At 39.8% G+C, this 22,218-nt stretch overlaps 1 protein-coding gene across 5 annotated transcripts in view; it reads left to right on the plus strand.

The window, feature by feature from the left end:
* The window catches only part of neto1l (neuropilin (NRP) and tolloid (TLL)-like 1, like), a 131,137-nt gene that overhangs the window by 97,890 nt on the left and 11,029 nt on the right, over positions 1–22,218 (plus strand). For all 5 annotated transcript variants that reach the window (XM_027274200.1, XM_027274201.1, XM_019276503.2 and 2 more), the window contains exons 6-9: positions 8,045–8,086; positions 8,348–8,475; positions 16,424–16,506; positions 17,113–17,258. In XM_027274200.1, coding sequence (XP_027130001.1) covers positions 8,045–8,086; positions 8,348–8,475; positions 16,424–16,506; positions 17,113–17,258 — 399 coding nt within the window. The remainder of the gene's footprint in view (positions 1–8,044; positions 8,087–8,347; positions 8,476–16,423; positions 16,507–17,112; positions 17,259–22,218) is intronic.

The following is a 22,218-nucleotide window of genomic DNA, read 5'->3' on the forward strand; positions in this document are numbered from 1 at the left end:
CTGCAGTATAAACAAAACAAAATATAGATAGATGTGCGGACATTTTATCCTCCAGCACCAATATGCTCAATGAGCTGGAGACAAGAGTGACATTTTAGTCAACAAAATCAAAACTAATTAACTAATTAAAAAACAAATGAACAAAACACACAGTTTACACCACTTAGTGTCTTTTTATATTGCAGTATCTAAATCTAATATGTGCATTATATATAGATGCAGCCTGTGTGCATGTAGTGGTATCACATATACTACGTCATATCTGTCCATATTCAAAGTTTAGTATATATTTATATATGGGCATTCATGTTATACCATATATCTGTCATGTTTATATAAAACAGTGTAAATTCATAGTGTCAGTTGTATATATCTGGCATGTATTTGAATGAACTATGCTTTCACAAAATCTTTTTTTATATACTGTACAGTAGTAACACATTATGACATAAAAACAAAGAATATGAAGCTTATTACTTTAGTCTGTTGTACTTATAGACAGTGACTCAATTGTTCAAATTTCGTATTAAAGGTAACAAGTAAATACATTTTAAAATGTGTGCTTCTGAATGTAATCATCCATCCATCCAGTTTTCATGTTTTGATTTTTAAAAATATATACTTTTTATACTATTCACCACATAGTACATTACATTTATATAAAGATACCATCTAGACATTACTGTCTGTCACATGCGACAGTGGTATGTGTTAAGTCTACTTGTGATCACACTGTGATTAAACTGGCTTCATCTTTATCTCACTTTAATCCAGACAGGTTGGAAATACTGAAGAAATCTGTTACTAGAATGACTGGCCAAATGCTATATTTAAGGCAACAACTCAGTTTTTCCATTTATTATTAACAAACCGTTCTCAAGTCTGTCTACGTTTTGAAAGAGTCAATCAAGCACGGTAAGAAAAAGAAAGAACAGACAGCTCTGTTATTGCTTTTTAAGGATTGTAAAAGAAGATTTTTTACCAAGAAATGTCAACAGAGTGAACTAACGAGACATAGCTAGGATAAACGACACCTTGTTATGGAGCAGAAGACTTTTGACACCTGATGGAGAGGGACCCCACTACACATACAGTATACTACATACATTTTGTTGCCTATTAATGAATTGTGTCACATTAAGTAGGCTCTATTTGAAGAATATGTTAGAAATTGAGGGGCTGTAATCAACAACTACACCACTAGGTGTCATTAAATCCTTCGCAGTGCTTCTTTAAACTTGGCCTTATAAATGGTTGAAATTATGTCTCGCTTAGGTCTGTATGGTATGAATCAACCGAACTCAACACACACAGTTTAGTTGTATGGAAAAACGGTATATAAACTTGTATATAATATTCTGTTTAATACCATCAAGTTTAAAATCAGTTCTAATGAACAAATTGGGAGCACAGTAGGTGGTTTTGATGAAGCTGCGGATGAACAAAATGACCCTGAGAGTCACATGCTTGCCCTGCTGAGTTGTCCTTGTGCAAGACACTGTATCTCCTGTCCACATAAAGAGCGGTTCTACAGCTGCTTCCCTTATGGAGATCAATAATGTATCACATGAATCATTAGTTCACACACAAGGGCAGAGATCACACAGTTCTTGTAATGTATATGCCTCCTGAAACGCTGTGACTGTCCGTCCTCCAAGCTCCGACATTTAATTAAAGTGATATTTCTGGATACCGAACACCTCCACTGGAACATGCAGTATCGGGGTTAAGTGCCTTGCTCAAGGGCACTTGAACCATTGATGGTTGAGATAGGGGTAGGCATTACTCAGTTGGTTTTTCCGCTGAGACTTCCCAGCTTTTCCCCTAATGCGTCAGTGCGTTGATGGTCAAGCATTAATGCCTGTATGAATAAGAAGCAGTGCGAGTTAAGCTTCCCTCGATAAATAACTGAAAAATTGTAATTCCTGTCACATGACAAGACACACTCCTTTTATTTCTGTCTCTCTCCCTCTTTCTCTCTGCAGACTAGTTCAGTACAGTTCATCGCAGGATCAATGGTGTGTAGCTCCTATTGCTTGTGGTGTGGCGTTGGGGTACACATCGCTGCTAATCGCTGTTCGGGGCACAGACCCAGCTCGCTGGCCATGACACCCAGGGTGTAGTGAATCCTATCAGTCCCCAGCAGATCCCGTGCCCCCTCTTTTCACAGTTACAGTCCTGTATAGTTGGGCTGTCATCCGCGGGGTCAACAAAGCTCTGTCGAGTGGGTATTAGCTGTATAGTTAATCTTTACAGCACCGTTTGATCAAAGAGAGGGGTTTTCACAATGGCCTTTTGTTTGCTCAGGCACTGTTTTTGAATAGACCCAGTACATATCGTGTATATTTGCTTTGGGAGTTGAAAGCCAGGTGAGTTGCTCGATTGAAAACTCTAGACACACACTCAATAGAGGGAACTGTGAAAGTATGGACAGAGACAATCACCTCTGCCAAAATTGTTCTTTAGTTGTGATCGAAAGGGCTGGAAGTAATCAAAGTGTGGAAAATCGTCTCCTCTTCGCTCTCTATCTCTGTCTCTTCGACTCCATCCACAGCTGTGCCAGGCGTGATTAATGACAGCCATTCATTAGCTCGATCAACCACTTTAGCCGAGATTATTAATCAGATGCTTATTTAAATGTCACTTCTGAGCAGCTGAGAGGAAATGAGGCCACTGGGAAATTGAGTTTTTGTGTGTTGGCTGCTCATACGTGTGTGTGTGTGTGTGTGTGTGTACTCTGCATGTTTGTGTCCTTTGGTTCCTGGAATATTGCCACACACTGATAACCATGAGCCTCATTCATATCCTGCTTTACATACATTGTGCTCAGGAGCTAATACTGAAGGGATATGTAGCAGTGAAGCCAAATATTCAATACCAAATGAGACATATTGTGTCTCATTAATAAAACATAATGCTGTGCCTGTATTATGAAGAGCAATACATTACTTCTGGGATTGTACAGTTACTATAAAACTACAATCTCCTGACACTTCTGCAATGTTTCATTTATGTATATGTGTGTGTGTGTGTGTGCGTGTGCTTTCTCATTAAAGGACATTTCCCACTACACAGCTAAACAAATCAGAGCGTACTCATCGTTTGTTGTTTCAGATTTTTTTTTAACTAGAAGAAATTCCTAATGATTATTTTGGTGTCTGCGTGCCAAAGTGAATTACGATTGCCGCACTGCCGGCGTTATGAAAATGTTTTTGAAGCAATGTGATGAGTAAATTTAAGCTGGCATTTGCAAGCTGCTCGTGTTTGCTTCCGGGGACGTTCGCACGTAACTTGTGCAAATTCAGCTGCGTCTCTGTGAATCTCTGGTTTAACTAGCGTCCCTTACACAGGTGTATAACTACCGTCAACTGGTGTGAGTTTATCTTTTGTCGACATTATGTGTTGTAGGATGATGAGAGGGTAGCTCAGTAAAGTATAGTGCTGTAGGCCAACTTAAAGTCTGTGTCCTGGGCTTTAAAGTGAGCATTTTCTGTGTTGCAAAGGGTAAACACAGTAAGCCCCAGAAGATTACACACTTAGTCGAGCTTTATGAAGAGAGGAGAGGGTGTGGCTGTGTGCGGATGTGCTCTGAATTCAGCTCACTGAGGCACTGAAGAGAATCTGCAGTGTGCACTAAATGTCCACCTGTGACTGTTTGTGCTTACTTATGGTATTTATAGCAACACGTCGTGACGCTTTTGTAGTTTTAAAATATAACATAGGTGTGACTGAGCGCATCCAGCTTATAAATGACGAGGTGAAATAAATCACGGGCTGTGGAAAGAGTACACGTATTTTGTATAGTTCATCAATCATTTTATCAATCCATGTAATTGATTGAATCGATTAATCAACCGGTGTAGCGGAGGTGAGGAGATGATTGATGGCAACGGGGATGGAAGCCCACCTGATTGAAATTCAGGAGCCAGAGTCTAAAAAGGTCAAAAAGGGTCGCACGAGAGGCATTTATAAGCGTAGCTGCTTCTTGGTTGGATCTTCGTTGTCATGTTAAGAATAGCCTTTATCAAAAGTGTGTGTTTGTGTTTGTGTGTCTGCGTACACCGTGCATGTATTCCTCCGAGGAGGTTGCTTGGCCTTGTGATCGTAGTGGGTTAAGTGATGCCAAAGCCCAATAATAAATCTCTGACACAACCAGCACACATGACCCGAAGGTCACTGTTTCATTAACTGTCTTCCACTTTGATTTTCTCATCCCTCATTCCCGTCTGCCTCCCCCGCCTGCCTACCTGCTCAGTACACACACCTAAACATCCTGTGGAAGGCAACACGGACAGGAAGGAGACTCGTATATACAGTTTAAAATGGAATAGCTCGGAACACTTTGACATTTTACTCACTTTCTTGCGGAGAAGATCGATGCCACGCTCACACACAATGCAATGCCAGAGCTAGAAGACAGTTTGCTTAGCTTAGCATAAAGACTAGAAACAGCTTGCCAACTCACAGCTCTAAAGTTCACAAAGGAACACAGTATATTGTTTTTGTTTAATCCATACAAAGAGTGCTGGTAGGTGATTTTCTTTTAAAGACTAACTTTGTCACTTCCACTGTTAATGCTAAGCCAAAGTAATCCATTTAGTTAACAGCTCAAACCAATCAAATAGTAAAATAATAATCTTTTAATCATCAATCCATTTATTTAATAAGCCAAGAATGCCAAAACCGACTCAGACAAAACAAGTAAACTAAATATATAAACTTGGGCTTCTCATTAATTATGGAGAAACATATAAATTGACCAATCAAGAAAATAATTCATGGTGTATGTGCTTGTCTCGTATTTGTCTAAATAAATAATTAAAGACGCTGAACAGCTTTGATACACTTCTGTATAAACTAATAGAAGAAGAATTACAGTCTGTGTTTTGCTCTTGAAAGGAGAAAAAAAAAAAAGTACTTTATGCGTTGAAGTATAAAACTCACCACCTCTCCAGATGGAGTGTGTGTCCCTGTGGGCGTATTTGTTTGTACTGTACAAGCAAAGCAAACTGCTTTTCCCCGAAGACGGAAAAAAAAAAAAAAAAGTTGCTAACTATCACTTAGCTGTCCGAGGCCAAAGGAGCCACTTGTGAACTAAATGGTACTCCCCCATTCAGCTCTTTATAGATTAGATGATTTGTTGAAAGTAGCAATTAATCTGAAGGGAGTTGTAGTGAGAATCCCTTGAGAAGAATTTAAGCACCTCTCTTGACTGCTTTTGTGTCAGCATGAATGTTTTACTTGGCAGCCTTGGTGGATTTGCACACAGGTATTCAACAAGCTCTTCTTCCTTACACCGTCAGGGGAGGTTCACCTCTCCTGAATCCCCTCTACACGCAGCTGAAATCGGGCCAAGAATCTCTCTCCTTTGATTATAGGTTTTGTGCAGCGGGTGTAATCATCAAACACCCCGAATGCTTATCCTCGCTCACCCACCATTTCATTCACTTTTCTTTTTTTTTTTCATCTGGTGTGTCTGTGCCAGGTATATGTGACCTGCTCCTCAAGTCTGTCGTACAAACACTGAATCTCTGACTCATGTCTAGACAGAAAAATTAGGGCACACATACAAAAAAACGGTGACATTTAGGCAAGGTGTTCACGCTGCGCAATCAGACCTCATTTTCCACACTGAGCTCCGTCAGCGGTAGCCATGTCTCGATTTGGAAAGGAACAATCAGATTTAATGTGAATCCTTTTTTTGTGTTTCCTATTTCCGCAGGCTCTGTCCTCAAATGGATGCAGCCCAGAGCTCACAGCTAACGGCATATCTTTGAAAGCACAACTGCTCCATCACTAGGCTGGAATAAAATAGGATCAGCAGGAATGCATGTATTACTGTGGATGTTTTTTTTTATTATTTCCAACACAATGCTGCATGTCATAGCATGTCGACAAGGTGACATACCATGTCATTACAATCAAATACTAGCTCCATAATTAGTCAGAACGATTATCCTGTGACTACTTTGTCGGTTTTCATTATTATTTCCTTTTATCACTGAAAACTGAGACAGACCTATTTGGATTATTTTTGAATAAGCGACGGGAAGGCTCATAGCAATGGAATCATTTGTAAAAGTGAGTTTCAATTCATCTTCATTTCAAAGTCATTTATGCTTTAGAAGCTGGTATATATGAAAATTCTGCTGGACGTTTGGTGGGTCAAAGACAAACCTCCACGCGCACATCACACACAGAGAGAAATGATGATGTGAGAGAACAGCGGAGGTTGTTCAAGAGTCGATTTCTGTCTCGTGTGAAGTCATCTGAGGAGTGATATTGAATCTTTGGGGATGAGAGACGAGGCTGTGATGTTTCACTAGCAAGACGAAGTAACATACCTCAGTGAGGCAGCACTTGTTGATGTAATTTAGTGCAACGTTATATAGCAAGAAAAAAAAACTGTTTAAAACCTTTTCGCTTCAAGCTGACTTTCACAACTTTACAAGACACTTCCATTATCGTATTTAGCTGACAAAACGAATGGCCTCAGCTCGGTTTTGTTCAAGTTTTTTTATTCTTAGTGAGTAAAACTTTGGTTAAGGATTAGATTCACAGTCCCCAGTGGTCTGCTAAATATTTCTGAAATCTTTCTTAAGGGCATTTCTAATATTTTTTCTTCTTCCATTTATCTCTGCTAAGCTTCCGTTCTGTTTTGTTCTGACACTGCAAAAGGGAAGAGAGATAAGACTCAAACTTATTTGGCAAGCTCAGGGGAGTTTCTTTTTTTTTTTTTTTTACTCTATATTTAGCATGTCAGTCCAAAAATATATTATTATCCCAGTTGTATTCTTACAGTGACTTACAGTGTAAACAGTCACAGTGACATCCCATTGACCTTATTCTCATATCACTTTGACTGAACTAGCTGTTATTCCCGCATTAAGCAGCAGCTGAAAAGATGCCAATAATTTTCACAGCCACTCCAAGAAAATGTATCTGGTCTTATTATACTAAACCTAATTAAACCAAATTACGGTCAAAGTTGCTGTAAAATACAGCTGCATATTCTCCTGATTAGCATGTTGAGCAAAACCCCAAGAGAACATCGACTGCACAAGAGTTTGACCTTGATCCTTGAAATTTGCTCGCAAAGCCTTAATAGCCAGTAAATTTGGTTGATTTTGACTAATATAGCTTTAATGGGGGCATTTTACATAATTTTAGAGGAGGAGACAAACTGTGGTGTGCTGTGTCTCTTTATTCATTTGGCATAAGAGCAATTTACAGTTATAATTTTATGTATTTTGGCCAAAAGTGAGTTTTTCATTTAGTGCACTGTGTGTTTTACACGTGGCTTGAGTAGATTTCTGCACACAGATGCTTCAATTACTGTAATAAAACTAGGAAATATAATAATTATATAATAATTTAATCAGTGCACACATGCAACATGTCACATTGTGATAGTGTTTGCGTCTCCCTGTGTCTCTCCAAGTACTCCTACAGCTTCCACCCACATTGCCTGTAGGTGCGTTTGTTTGTCTCTACGTACCCTGCGGTAAGCTGGCGACTTGTCCAGGTTGTACCCCACCTCTTGCCCAAAAGTTGGATAGATAACAAGTAACTGGTCCGGTTGAAGGTTGAACTTGTTTGTGTATGCTATTGATCTGTCTTTACTGTTTTAAACTCTTCGTGTGTATGATTTGTGAGATGAAAAAGCATTTTTATTGTACAGGAGTATATATTTGGAAGCATGTAAAAAAAAAAAAAAAAAAAAAAAGGTTTTCAAACACTGCAGCAGTCATGCAGAAGCGGATGTTCTCACACTCAGGGGCTCTTGACCACAAGTCTTGACAGAGGATGATGGATGGATTAGAGCTAACATGCCAGCAGCTTTCTTTTAGACAAGAGCAAAGAAGAGAGAGAGAGTTGTGAAGCGTTCAAGGATGCCAAAATAATTTAGGAATGAGGGCAACAATTTGTAGTTCCTCAGTACATTGTTGCACATGGTTGTTTTTGCCTCTGTGAGAATCCTGATTTTGTAATCATGTATTAAATATGAACACTCCCCCCCACCCTTCTTCTGCTCTCTCCTCAGATCCGGACTTTGCAGACTTGGGAGTACCCCCACCTCTGCCCTGTAGGTATACTCCCTCTCTCTCTCTCTTTCTCTCTGCCTCTGTTTCTTCCTTTCTATCTTTCTGTCTCACTTGTTTGTCTTTCTCACTCCTTCTTTTTATTTTAATAACGCTTATTTACCCTGCTGGTTCCTCCAAAGTACATATGTGCACCTGTGTGTATTTCCATGTGCGTTTGCTTGAACTGCAAACATATATACACACACACACATATGTGTGTGCATGTTTGTGTGTGTGTGTTTATGCATATGCGTGTGTTTCAGCCTGTCAGTATGACATGGTTGGTCCAGAAGGTATCGTTGAGTCCCATCAGATCACCAGAGACGGGAAGGCTGGCGCTGGCGAGGCCGTCGACTGTAAATGGTACATCCGCGCTCCGCCGCGCTCCAAGGTTAGTGACCTGAGCCAGCGCTCGCATCCAAACTGTGAATTAGATTTACCGCCAAATTTTGAAAAAGTCACACAAAATAAACTGGAAATGAAATTATGTTCCCATCAGCTGCGTTGATGACAGCATAACACAGTTACATCAGACAGCAAATCAAGAAGAAAAATAGATGCTGCAAGACTTTGACAAATACTGCGTGTCTTCATTCCTTTTGAAACTTTCAGCTTTCAAGACTCTATTGAGATATTGTTTCTTATTAATTTTCGGTTTCCATTCAGAATTCCTTCAGACATGCAGTAAGATCAGAGGTTGCATCAGCAAGCTTTGATATTGCATGTGGGTTTGTCTGCAGCTGTCAGCAGTATCCCAATGTGAGTGTTCGTGGCTGCGGGGGACTTGTTCCCCCTGCTAGGGTCAGACAGATAGGCAGGAGGGTTTATTCGGGGTCAGGCCTGTTTTTTTTTAATCAGCAAGCTATTGCCAAGAGGAATAGATGGATGAGAGAAGAGAGAGAGAGAGCTAGAGAGAGAGGGAGAGGTAGGAGAGTGGGGGTAGACCGGACAGACAGAGAGGGAAGGAGCGTTAGTTCTGATGAAATAGTGTTGCCATGCGGTTTGACCCTAAAGCCTGCAACAGCCTGTATTTGTTTTCACTCTCAGTGTCCCCCACGCTGCTATACTGTACATGCACATACAAACACTGACATACATTCACACACACATGCACGCACACTTTTGCTACATCCCCCAAACACACACTCGACATGCTTCCTTATCAACCAGAGGTACCTGTGCTGCATCAATGCTACAGGATTAAAAGTTTCCAGAGGGTCGAGCAGCAGTGCAGGAAAAGGCTACGATTTACAAATGCTATAACTTCTCATATGAGTCCATAAGGCTCGATCATATACGCATATATACACAGTCCAGTCCATGACTGCAGTAAATCTGCTGCTGAAACAGTGTTGGCCCTCTTCTGGGTCCATTTGCAGGGTGTTATTTAATAGAATAAGGCCACATTTTTACTTGGACTTTTATAGTTTTATGGTTAGAACAATTGATCCAAGGACAGAAAGAATTACGAGGCTTGCGTTTTTAGGATTTAAAGAGTTTGGTCACATAACTATAAATGTAACTGTAAATGGTGAGGTAAAATAGACCTGCACTTTATGTTATGATGGCTTAACACTCATGCGTCACTGTGGACATTTTTTTTGTCCATTTGGGCATTTTTTTTCTCTTTATCTGGCTGTGTTATTTGGCTGTATTAGTGCATACGCCACAATCTTTTTTTTTAACAAGGTCTCTCTCTAATTTTTCTAATAGATCAATAGAACACTGTGAACAAAATGTACTACCCTCTTAAGGACAAAAAAGTCCAATTCCAGCAAACAAAAAACTGCTATAAAAACTTTTTTTCTGCAAAACTGCCAAATATTCGATCAAGGGTGATTGATTTTAATCCATTTAAATGCCAGTTTGATGACTTGATGTTTTTCATCAAGTCATCAAACTGGCATTTAAAGGGTTAAAACCATCAAACTGATTGAATGTGTTGTAGTTTTGAGCAGGGCTAAAGCTGCTGTTTAAGAGATTTATGCAGGGGGAAAAAGAAGAAAAAATGATTAATTTGTAAGGTTTTTATAGCAGTTTACTTGGAAGTGGACTTTTTTTTTTGCCGTTAATAACTTAAGAGGGGTAGTAAGTGTGCTCAAAACATTTTATCTCATTTGTTTTCGTCACATGTAAGAATAAAAACATGTAGATATATAAAATGTATATAAGAAAAGGCTCAATGCATATGAAAATGTGACCTGCCGTATATTTTGTAGGTTTTTATTAGTGGTGTTCGTTTTGCAAAACGTGTGCATTCCCCCGTTACTCCCAGGAGTGAGATAAAGCAGCTGCAATGTCGGCTTAATCGTGTCGCTATTTGTTTCACTAATTCACCGCCTGTTAATGTTACACGATGTTATCCTTCCCATTCTGAGGCCACCATAAAGAGCTTTATGGTGAGTCATACAGTTTACAGTTAAGAAGCTATTAAGCCTTTTTTTTTTTCAATCCCTGATGAAAACTGTGATTTGGTTCATAGTAGTTTTTCACGCAGGTTTTTTCGTACTGAGCTGCTGGCTCTTCTACTGTACACACACACACATACACACACACAAACACACACATACACAGGCTTATGATCTGACCGGCTGATAATATTGGTGCGACTGTGATTCATGGCAGCAGCAGTTGCTTGGCTCTTATCTGACATATTCTTCGGGTTGCATATTTCTTGCTAATGCCCTTGTTTCCCTTCAGAAATGGCCTTCAGATTCAGCTACTTTAAGCTGCCTGAAGGCCGCAGGAACTATAAGACTGCGTCATCCACCTATAGCCATTTTTTTCACCATCGGCAGTTATGTAGAGCCATACAATAAGTACTGACACTTGTATTAGAAAGGACCTTGGCCATTACGGTTCATTCAAAAAAACAGCACTGAGGCCTTGTTTCCTTCGAGTGGAGTTGCATGAGTCAGCTTGGACATCACGGCTACGGCACAACAGAGGACCATAAGTCAGTTCTGAGTGTGTCGCACGCATGCCTCAGTGCGAGGATGTGTTTGTGCATGAAAGAGCGGCAGAGTGAGCGAGCCTGGCAGTATGATGTATTTTACTTGGTCTGATCAGTGTCATATTTCGCCCTGCAGGAGTGTCTCACAAGGCAAGTCATGGGCCAAAGGCTGACAGTCATTGGCACTGATGGACAAGTCAGCAAATAAATTTTTTAGCACAAATCTATCTTCAGTCGCACACAGTCCTGGAGCTCTCACCTCCATCAGCGTTGTTCACACTCAGTTACACATAAAATATATAAAACTTACTGTATCTCTCTGTTTCTCGTGTGCTCTCCCTTTTTTAAAGCATGCTCACATGCCACTGCAGTGAAACCCCTGCCCATCACTGTGTATGTGCATGCATGAGTCTGTGCTACGTGCAGGGCAGGGCTTTAATTTCCCTGTGCTGATACAGTACTGCACTGTACCCAGTGTGCTAGAAACAGCAGAGAGATAATGACATCCTATACCGGAGGCACTAATTAGACTGCACCGGAGCACTCCAGAGAGAAAGGGAGGAGTGGGGGACGGAGGGGGGAGAGGAAAAATGGGAAGAGGGGATAAGGGAAAGATACTTAATAATGCATTTTATCAGAGATCTAAATGTATAGGGATGAAGTTTAGGGGTGAGATGGCAGATGGTGGAGAGAGGGATGGCGTGAAACGTAAGGAAAGGGGAGAATGACTGAAAGATACACCTGCAAGTAAACAATAATCAATATGTTGTTGCCAGAAGTGACAGCACTGCATCGGTTTTAATGCCATAATTTGATTGCTTTATACCAGCGTGTGTCATTTTAATTTCAGATCCTCCTATATATAGATTTCTCAGAAAGCTACCTAAAATAATTAGGATTTCCTAGTATCCCAAACAAAGTAAAAAAATAAAAAAAAACAACATGCTGTTAGCGGTGAGCCTGTACGATACAACATCACCCTTTAGGAGAGATAATCGCGTTTCACTGAAAATAATTGGATACTTAGTTTTACAAAATAAAACATCAGTTGAAGTCTATTTTTTTTTTTCTGTCTCTCTCGTAACATTTCTTCTTCTTGAGCTTTTTTTTCTTCTGTTTGGACAGCTGTCAAAATTCAGTTGACAGCTGGTAGTTGTGGAGTGATATATATTTTTTAGTTGACGCCATAACGGTTACCGCATTCTTTTTCCTCAGACATCGTTTGTATCGTGTCTGTTTTTCACCACTGTCTGACACCTTCTGTACCTTTTCATGAAGATAATGGCCAAAATATGGACATTCATTTTGACTGTAATGAACAGCGCGGACACAGCGAGAACATATTCGTCCCCGAGTCAGTGATGGATTCTGCGTCATTATTGGAAGCTGCAGAATCAATGAAGAGGCAGCTTTTCTTTTTTTTTCTTTTTCTCTGCTGGATCCAATCTTTCATCTTACAAATTGGTGATTGTTTCTAACTGATCTATTGCGATCATTTGGCTTTGTGATGCCATCTGCACTCAAATTCTTCTTCATCATTGGCCAGTTAGAAGAGTTAGAAGAGCTGTAGAAAACAACAACAACACAAAAATGTTCTGTTTATCTGTTCATCTTTTATTTATGTATCTGTTGGGTTTGTCTCTTCTTGATCGCCTTTCTAGTCAAGTCTAACTGGCATCTATCAGTGCTTTATTGACTGAGAAGGTTGAGCAAACATATCACAGGCATAGAGGATTGCAGTTATATATTTCTTATATTCTCAGGATGCACACGGACATGATTGCACTCTGTGAAACTGTTTACACCATTTCACGTACTGGAGTTAAAATGATTTTTGATCCATAGAAGACCATACAGCTGTCATCTTTTACAGCATAAAAGGGTGTAGTTGGCAGCAAAGTGTAAAGTCTTCTTTCTTTTATCACCATGTTGTGCCCCTTTCGCCACTGGTAACAATAATTGAAAAGGCTTTTAGTTCTTTCAAATTTAGCTCGCAACTATCAGCACTTACAATGGTATCCATGTCCAGAAGCCAATTTTCCATCTGTCCTGCACTAGTGTTCCTAGGTTCACTAGGTTTTACAGTTTACGCTGGAAGCAGGGCGACAGTGGATTGATTTTTTTTTAATCTGTCGTGCCCAATAAATAGATTCAGTGACCTGCGTTGTTTTACTAGATGTGGTACAAGATTGGTCGACCTTGTAATAATACATCAAAAGTGATCATCTCTCTGTCCTACTGCTACTTAAACCATCCAGGAAGCTAGAACATTTACACTTACAGGAATGACCATGAGAGTCTCAATTACTCCCATTACCTCCCGTGATCCCGTGAAACTGCATCAGGAGTCACAAACAACCGCAGCTCAACAATGATGTTAATGCAGAGCTCTTATAAGTTGTAAAATGCTGACTAAGACCTTAAAGGGTAACTTTAGTGGCTAATGAGGACAGCAAATTTTAAATGTTTCAAGTGCTTGTATTTGCCACCTATTGCCTCACATTGTCATTATAAGTATCTGATAACATTATGGAAAGAACCCTACAGAAATATTCTATGTTTTCTACACCTTTCACTTGATCCAGTATGTGAAGTCTCCTCTGTGGTCATAGGGTCACAGCAACACCACCAGTCTCCTGAGTGTTGCAGCCTTGCAGCAGTTGGTTGACACTCCTTAGCGCTCTTTAATTTCTAGTCTTATACATAGTAAATAAATACAGGCGCCCATTGAATTCAAAGTCCTCATCCGTCATCACATTGTCGAAATCAGGCAGCCATGACATTGAAAATCTTTTACATAACATTTACCTACGCTTACTCCAACACACCAAACCATTATCGCCGTTGGATTACTACGTTCAGTTCAGTCAGTTCAACTCTCTTGAGATTTCAGAACGAGTAGATCAATTGAAAGAAACAGAAAATGGACTGCATTTAATCTGCAACCCTGTAGCACCGGTTTCATGGCTGCAAGTTGAAGTACTCTTGCACAATACTGGAAAATCCAATCTTCAAATTTAAAACTTGTCCCCATTAGTCACTTTGGCAAGGTCCAGGTTGAAAAATACCAAAGTTACCCTTTAGGTGTAGTCAGGTAGGTACGCTAGCAAATGATGCACTGGTTCATTAGTGCAGTTCTGAAATATGTCATAGATGATAACAAAACTAAGAGTCAACAGCTATACCAGCAGCTCAAGGCACCGCTAAATAGCTAAATTAGGTACAGGTATAACATTTCACAACCTTAGTTTAGCATGCTAATATTTCCTAACGAGAATGGCACTTTAGAGAGTAAAGAAAATTTTAAAACACCGACAGATAAAAAAATGTTGGCTAGATGGCGCAAGATTGGAAGTCAGGGAATTCTTAAAGTGATGACAATTCATCCTCAGGGGGACATGAATTTCTGTACCTGATTTTGAGGCAATTCAAGGGTGTTTTTCACCTTTTTGGACATTTTCTAAAGCAGTTTATTGTATGTAGTAATAAAACTAAAAGATTTGTTACTGGCATTAGCAGTACACCAGAAGGTTAGAGCATAAGTGGCCTGTTGCGAATGTATGATTATTCTGTATGATTAATATTCTCAGAACAATGAATACCTGTACAAAATATGCTCTTTAATGATTACAGGTTCATTACTTTAATCAGGCAATCACCAGATGAAGTCTTATAAAAAAGTTTACCGTGCACTTCATCATTAATGTTTTGGATTTGTAATTAGTCCCCTGCTCTGATTGAATTAACTTCTGCTGTTGCATTAACTGCATTTGTGCTAATTTGGCTGCTCCTATAGATGACAGTACAATGAATGGGCCAAGTCAGTTAATTAACATGCATATAGGTACTTTTTCCCCTTTATTGTTCCCTTGAACTCCTAAGCAAATGGAGACAAAGTTGGCAAAGAGCACCTGACCATAACCTTAACCTTGACTATAACCTTAACAATAACACATTAAAGCAGACTTCTTTGGCAACATGCCATATGGAATGGAGCCATTTTTAGACATCACTCACCCATAAAAATTACTTAATATATCTTGGTTCTTAGGACAGTTTTCTTAAAATGCTAACAGCATTTTTATATGTACCTTCTCACAGTGTCATGTGCCATTCTTCTCAGATTACTAACTTAATCAGTGTGTCATCCACCGTGTCAAGAAACTAAATTTTATATCCACCATCTGAAGCCTTTGATCACATTAAAAGGCACTATAGTGGAAATCCATGCAATAAAACCACCACGGCACTCGGCAGTGACGTCTGCTAGGAAATTGTCTTCCATCTTCCAACCCTTTCTGCACGGATTAAGACATTAATATCAATACAAGTCCATACACTTTGTGTGACAAATCATTTTGAGGAAAGGCACATGAACATGTGAAGCTAGCAGCTGACATTGAGCAGTATTTCATTCCAATGCTACAAAAACACGCTCATTCTTGTGACAAAGCCAATGTAGCCAAATGAGTGCCTGAATATGACAATATTATTGACACCAATGTGAGAACTTGCACGAATTGGCTAGTTTGTTTCGACTCCACCGATCCATTTCACTTGTCATGTTGCTGAAACTGAGTTGACATTGTGGGGTCCATTATCCCGCTCAACTGCAGCTTTCGTCTTCTTGGGTATTTAAAGCGTCACGTTTCCCTGCCACAGTTCGGGAGCGGTCCGCTCATTAACCGTAATGATGGCGAGTGCTGTGCGCAGCCAACCAGAACCATCACTGTGATTGGGTGATCTCAGCCTGATAAATGAGTGACAGACAATGATGCGCGGGCAATCAGGAAGTGTTCACCTATGGATGCTGTGAAGAGTCAAGGTGGATAGCAAGGTGGATATTTCACCGAACGAGGGATTGTTAGGATGATAAAATAGTCCATAGACTGTATACTGTATATCTGCCATGCTGTGTATGTTTGGAGTCCACTGATCTTGACTGAATTTCAAGGAAACGTTCTGTAAGCGGATGACAATTTCTCTCTTGAACACCGAGAGCTTGTGGCGAAATGTCCAAGGTCTCCTTAAAGTTTAACAAGGTTGTAGGTTTTGTGTAATGCTTTATCTCAACAGATATGGATAATGAGTCTAAAGCTAATAGAGTCGGTCTGTCTCTGAGTCCTCATCTGATATGCGTATGTAATGACTTTGTACAAGCAGCAGTCTGTCAGTCTTATTTCATTACAGAGCTGCTATATCAGGCACGGGGATAACGAGTAAGATGCACAATCCATAATAGGAAGGAGCTGAAATCTTTTCTGTCACCTTTCTCTGTTCTATTTAGTTCACCTTTATTCCTCTGTCATGTGTTCAAATGTCCTTATTTGATCTCTGCCTTTTCCCTTTGTGTCCCCCCTCCTCTCCGCCTCATTGCATTGGACAGATCTACCTGCGTTTTCTCGACTACGAAATGGCCAATTCCAATGAATGCAAGCGCAACTTTGTGGCGGTGTACGATGGTGGCAGGTGTGTCTTTCTCTTTTATTTCTGATAAACCATACAGAGGCTCAAAGTGGCCATAGTTACTCATTCATTTCAGGCCCTTTATCTTGTGATAGTCTCCTTATCTTATGCTTAAATATTTTATTATGTCATGACAAGAAATTAATGGTTCTCTCAAGATATATAGTAGTTACTCTGCCCAATTGTGTCCATGTCAGGTTAGCCTTAGTTAGGATAACCTACTGAGTAACAGACAAGAAATACGATTTCTGCCATGAGGAGAAATTTCGTTGTAACTTTCTATACATTTTTTTAGTAATAAGCTTATATGTCTACATAAAATGATTGATACCTCTCTCATGACTGTACAGTACATATGTAGCTGCAGCCAGCAGCTTAGCTTAGCACAAAGATTGAAATAAGGGGACTCTTATCATCACCACGAGGTTGAGACTCCAGGAAATTTCGTCCGTTGAATGGATTTAACAAATGAGATGTAACGTGTTATTTACAGAGCTTTAAAGATGTTAGCAGTTGCATTGTGTTGCCTTTGGATAGATGAAATAACCATGAAATAATGAAATAACCATGCTACTTGATAATAATCTATCTTATCCTGTCTCACCTCAGTTCGGTGGAAGACCTGAAGAGCAAGTTCTGCTCCACGGTGGCTAACGACATCATGCTGGTTTCCACGCTGGGCGTCATCCGCATGTGGGCGGATGAGGCCAGCCGCAAAAGCCGTTTCCGCATCCTCTTCACGACATACCAAGAGCGTAAGACACAACACACACCCACACACACATGCTGTTTATCATAAAAAAGTTGTTTACTGCAAAACGGCCTGCCTACTGAAGGAAACTGATTAGCTTTATTAATCAGACCACCATTGTGTGACTGCGCCACTGATGCCAAAATAAAACAGGTCTGGTCTTCAGTGGTAGCTATTAATGGAATACGGAAGCACACTGGCCATGTTTATGGCAAGTTATATTGTGTGTCATTCACAGGAAAGGTGCTGTCAGAGGTTTCCATTTAGTTTTATGGCCATTTAAACAGCAGCAAGCAGGAAACCAAGGAATATGATTTCCATTATAGCCAATATCGCCTGAGGGTGATTGCGAATGTGACAGTATTGGTAGATTTTAGCTTGGCACTGCAGCACTACCAGCACAGTTCTTAATAGATAGTTAAGGACAAAGGAAGATCAGGATGAGCTACCGCATGTTGACATCTAGCTGTTTTCTTCAAGCCTCACACACACACACACACACACAAATGAGCAGTCTTCCTCTTTCTCATTCACTTCTCATACATAGGGCTTGTAGGTTGACAGGGGGTTGCAGAGGGCATTCTTACTAGTGAGGTGAATGAATGGGGTCTGAGGCTTATGAGTATACAGTATGTCAATGGCACACACACACTGCGCTACTGAGTTTTGTACCTGCATCATTCTTGGAGCTTAAGGAGGAATCAAAAATTAAAACAATAAAGGGCTGCCAAGGAAACATATTACGACACGATTTAAATAAAACCATTATGTTCAATTTATTCACTGGTTTCTTCCTACAGATCCACTGAAATTTCAAAGGTGCTTTGCCTGATGCTTTCTTTCAGAATGCTCCATTAATGCCCTGTTGCGACATATTGGTGTTATTGTCACTGAAAAGAAGAAATCTTGGATAAAGGGACGTTATTTAAAAGTGAGGTGAATTCATTTTTACTTCATGCTGCAGAGTCGATCGATTTAATGACACAAACTATACCCAGACGCGTAATGAGTCATCAGACCCTGAAGGACAATCCTTACGTCTACAACGCGTCTATGTATCGGTTCGTGCATGTATATTGTAGTGATGAGAAGAGATAAGTGGCTGGCTCTCAAAGAATAGGTGACAGCAGTGGCAACGGAGTTGTTTGTGTTGTGAAGTCAGTGTAGCCTTTGTAAGGCTTTTTCACCAAGCAGAGCCAGGATGTGCTGTTGCCGGGGCAACGCTTCTGCCTAAGTCACTCAGGCGATCCCCAGCCAGACCTCAGCCTTTAGAGCAGCATCCACCACAGCTCAGCAGCACTGCACCAACCCTGTCAGCAGTGAATGTATACCAGGGCCAGGAAGTAACTGAGTCTAGGGTGCCGTCAAAACTTGATTCTAGTGCAGATCAACTTGTTTTAAGAATTTTAAGAAGAATAAAGTTAAACACACTGGGATACATGGGGAACCATTGTATAATCACACTTTCTTTAAAGAAAAACTAAAATTGCACTGTGTATGTAAGTAGGTAAAGTAAATGTAGTTACATTTAAGTATTTTAGTACTTCAAAGATGTTCATATATAGATTTCACAATGTTTTACTTGTGTTACAGATATGTACAAAATATTTGGTTTCATAATGTAAAACAAGTGCATGTTTAAAAAGGCTGCAGTCAACACATTTGAAATGATTTGCCATTGTACAAATAATGAGACAACATTAAAGCATCCTTGCTCTCTGAGAAACTGAAAGAACATTTATATGATTACACTTTAAAAGGAAATTTTCCCACAAAACAATCCTGAGCTTCTCTACAACTTCTAACTTTGTGTAAAGTAAGAATAAATATGTGTTCTGAGTTTGTCAGGCCAAAAAAGAAAGTGTGGTTAACCACCCAGCCAAGATTTAATTATTAAAAATGTCGACAAGTTTATAAAATTAGGTGTCAAAATCAGGTAAAAATGAGCAGTATTCTCAGCTCCAGGATTTTGGGGCTGTGTCCGTTGAATGTGCTGAAGCCACACCCACTCATGGGACCAGTCAACCTGCCATTTTGAAGTGACTGAAACGTGTCAGATGAGTTCAAGAAATGACATGACTAACTTTGAAACACTGAACGAGATAAATTAATCTCTATCTCTCTGCTCGGGGTGCAGGGGCATGCTCAGGGTGGCCTCAGCGTGTCATCGAGCCACCCTTTAGGACCGCCCAAAAAAATCCTGGACTGAAAACTGGTGAAAAACTGTATTAACCTCTAACTCCACATTTCAGTAATATATCATTCAAAGTCTTTTCACATATTATCAGCAACTATGTTCCAATGTATTTTGAAAGAAATCTCAGAATTGCCGTTAAACAGACTTTAATATCTGTATTGATTCTTGGCCTCTGTAGTGAGTAGTAAACAGGTTCTTCTTGCACTGAAGTTTGTTCGTTAGATTCTACCATCAGAGTATATATTGAATACTAAATAACAACAAATGTTGGACATTGTTACAACCCAGCGTGTGTAGGGAAAATGAAGCAATATAAAACCAGTTGTACTTGGCAAAACAAAGTTATTTATTTCAAAGAATTTGGATTAAGTATACAAAAAGAGTTGAGGTAAACTAGAGTGAGCAGTTGCTGTTTAAATCAATGAAATGAATAAAACCAAAAGAGTAAAAAAATAAAATAAAATAAAAAAAAGTTACCTAAACGGAGTCAAAAGAAAAGAAAGTACACACTATCTAACTTAATCTAATAACCAAGAAAGAAACAGCAGCTCTGAACCTACTGAGTCTAAACTAAATATATCTAAGCAAAATCTACTAAATTAACTAGACCTGGCCCAGTCCCTAGGCAGTGAACAAAATACCTCTACAAGAACCAAGTTAGAACACGTACTAACATTCACAATTATTCACAGAGTGTAACAGAAGTCGGGAAGGGACGGCGAGGGTGGCCATGCTTCATTGGCTGAGACCAATTAGAAGCTGGCAACCACACAGTAGCTTGTGTAGCTTTGCATACACAAAGTCGGACACAGGATTGTTGACGGCAGCTGAAACTGACACTTTCTAGTCTTAGTAGAGAGATTTATATAAAACTTGAAAAAGACTTTTAACAAAATAATTTTATGGTAATCCAAAGAGTATTTAATGCAGACGTGGCAAGTGTTCAAAGCAAAGTTTCAATGTAAGGACAGTTGGACAGTGGCTGAGCAGAACATTTGTGCTGTTAACAACAAGATGTGAATTACAAATAAATACATTGTAAAAATCTTTGCTTAGAAATGATAGCAAGGTAGTACCAGTGACATAAGGTCAGGTGTGAACTGTGCACAGTAGGAAGTTTTAGAAAATTTGAATTCCCCTCCTCAAAGGAAGATGTCTATAAGTGAGTATGTGTACCTCGTTACAGGTGCACTGGCTGAATTTGCAGCATATGGGGCAGTTTTTTACAATAAACGCTCCCCTTGCAACAGCAGCTCCTTTGCCTTTGACACTGGTTCCCAATGGGACCATTAGCTTTTAAAAAACCATTCACAACTGCTGACTCCCATGGTGATGGCCCAATGGGGAGAGCAATGTTCTCAAACGCGAACATCCATCTTTATTGTCTTTCCTGTGTTCACACCTGCTGATACTACTGATCTTGCGCTGTTTCCATGCTCATACACACACACACACACTCACTCCCCTCCTGCTATGCAGAACTACAGTGTAAGGTGACCAGTTTGAAGTATAAGAAAGTAAAGTCTGTCTTTATCCAAGCAGCAATTATGTCCTAGGTGATAGATCTGCTTGTGTGACATCTCAGCTGTCAGCATTGTTACGCCTCATCAACAGATACCCGTCTTTAGGGTTGCAGATGGGAATTTGCTCTGGCTTCACTACACACGTCACTTTTCATTTCTTGCAAAGCTTCTTTACCGTGTGCATTAAAGCATTTGAGAACAACACAGTATGCTAATACATGTTAACATATGGATCTTTGCTGGGTCTTAGATCAGATTATATTATCTCTGCGCACTTGTTATCTTGGTTGCTTTGGGATTAAACAGAATACTGTGGGGATATTAGAAAGCAGCATTGTGCAGCAATGTACAGTAAGATGAGAAGCAGGATGGATCCATGGATGGATGGATGGCTGACTCTTTTGCAATCTCCAAGGCTATTAAATAATTAAGAGCAATTGTAAAAAGGTGGTTCTTTAGCCATGATTTAAAGATGGTAATAAATGGGGAAGAAGAAGAAGCGGTAAACCATACCACAGTCTGGGAGCAGTCTTGGAAAAGGCTTGTCTGAGGGGTCTGGTTATAGAATATGGACTAATGAGATCCGAGACGTAAACTGGTGCCAGTCCATGTCGTGCTTTAAAAACACAACATTGGTAACCAGTGAAGGGAGGAGGGATGAGTGACTAACCCCACATACAGTTGCAGTGTTTATTATATAGCATATTAATTGTTACTTCATTGAGACAATGATGGTAGAAATATAAAGTATATTGTTAAGAAGTATATAAAGTACCAAAAAGAAGAATCAGTTAGTGGATACTCACTAACTAACATTAATATTCCAGATTTTTAAAGAAAAACAACAAACAGCTAAAGATATGTCATCTTCATCTCCTAGACATAGCCTAACTATGCTCCTATAGAATAAAATCACAATAAAACACAGATCTATAATGGTTATTTGATTTGAAAAATTCAATTCAAACCATGTGTTGCTTCCAGCACCTCACTGCAGAAGTCTCTTTGCTCTTAGAGCCCCCTCTCTGCAGAGACACCCAGACTATTTTCATCAGCCACTCATTTAGGAGTTAATTTATGCTTCCAGCAGTGACTGGGAACGTTTCTGTGTGGGCCAAAGGGCACTTTTATTACAGAATGTCTTGAAATTAATTTCGCAGGAGATTAGTGTGGATCTTGCTCTTCATAACGTCTAGTCTCACCCTGTGGTGTGTGGAGGAGACAGGAGGACCAGAAGGAGAAGG

The sequence above is a fragment of the Larimichthys crocea genome, chromosome XXIII (genome assembly GCF_000972845.2).
Source record: "Larimichthys crocea isolate SSNF chromosome XXIII, L_crocea_2.0, whole genome shotgun sequence".
NCBI lineage: Eukaryota > Metazoa > Chordata > Actinopteri > Sciaenidae > Larimichthys > Larimichthys crocea.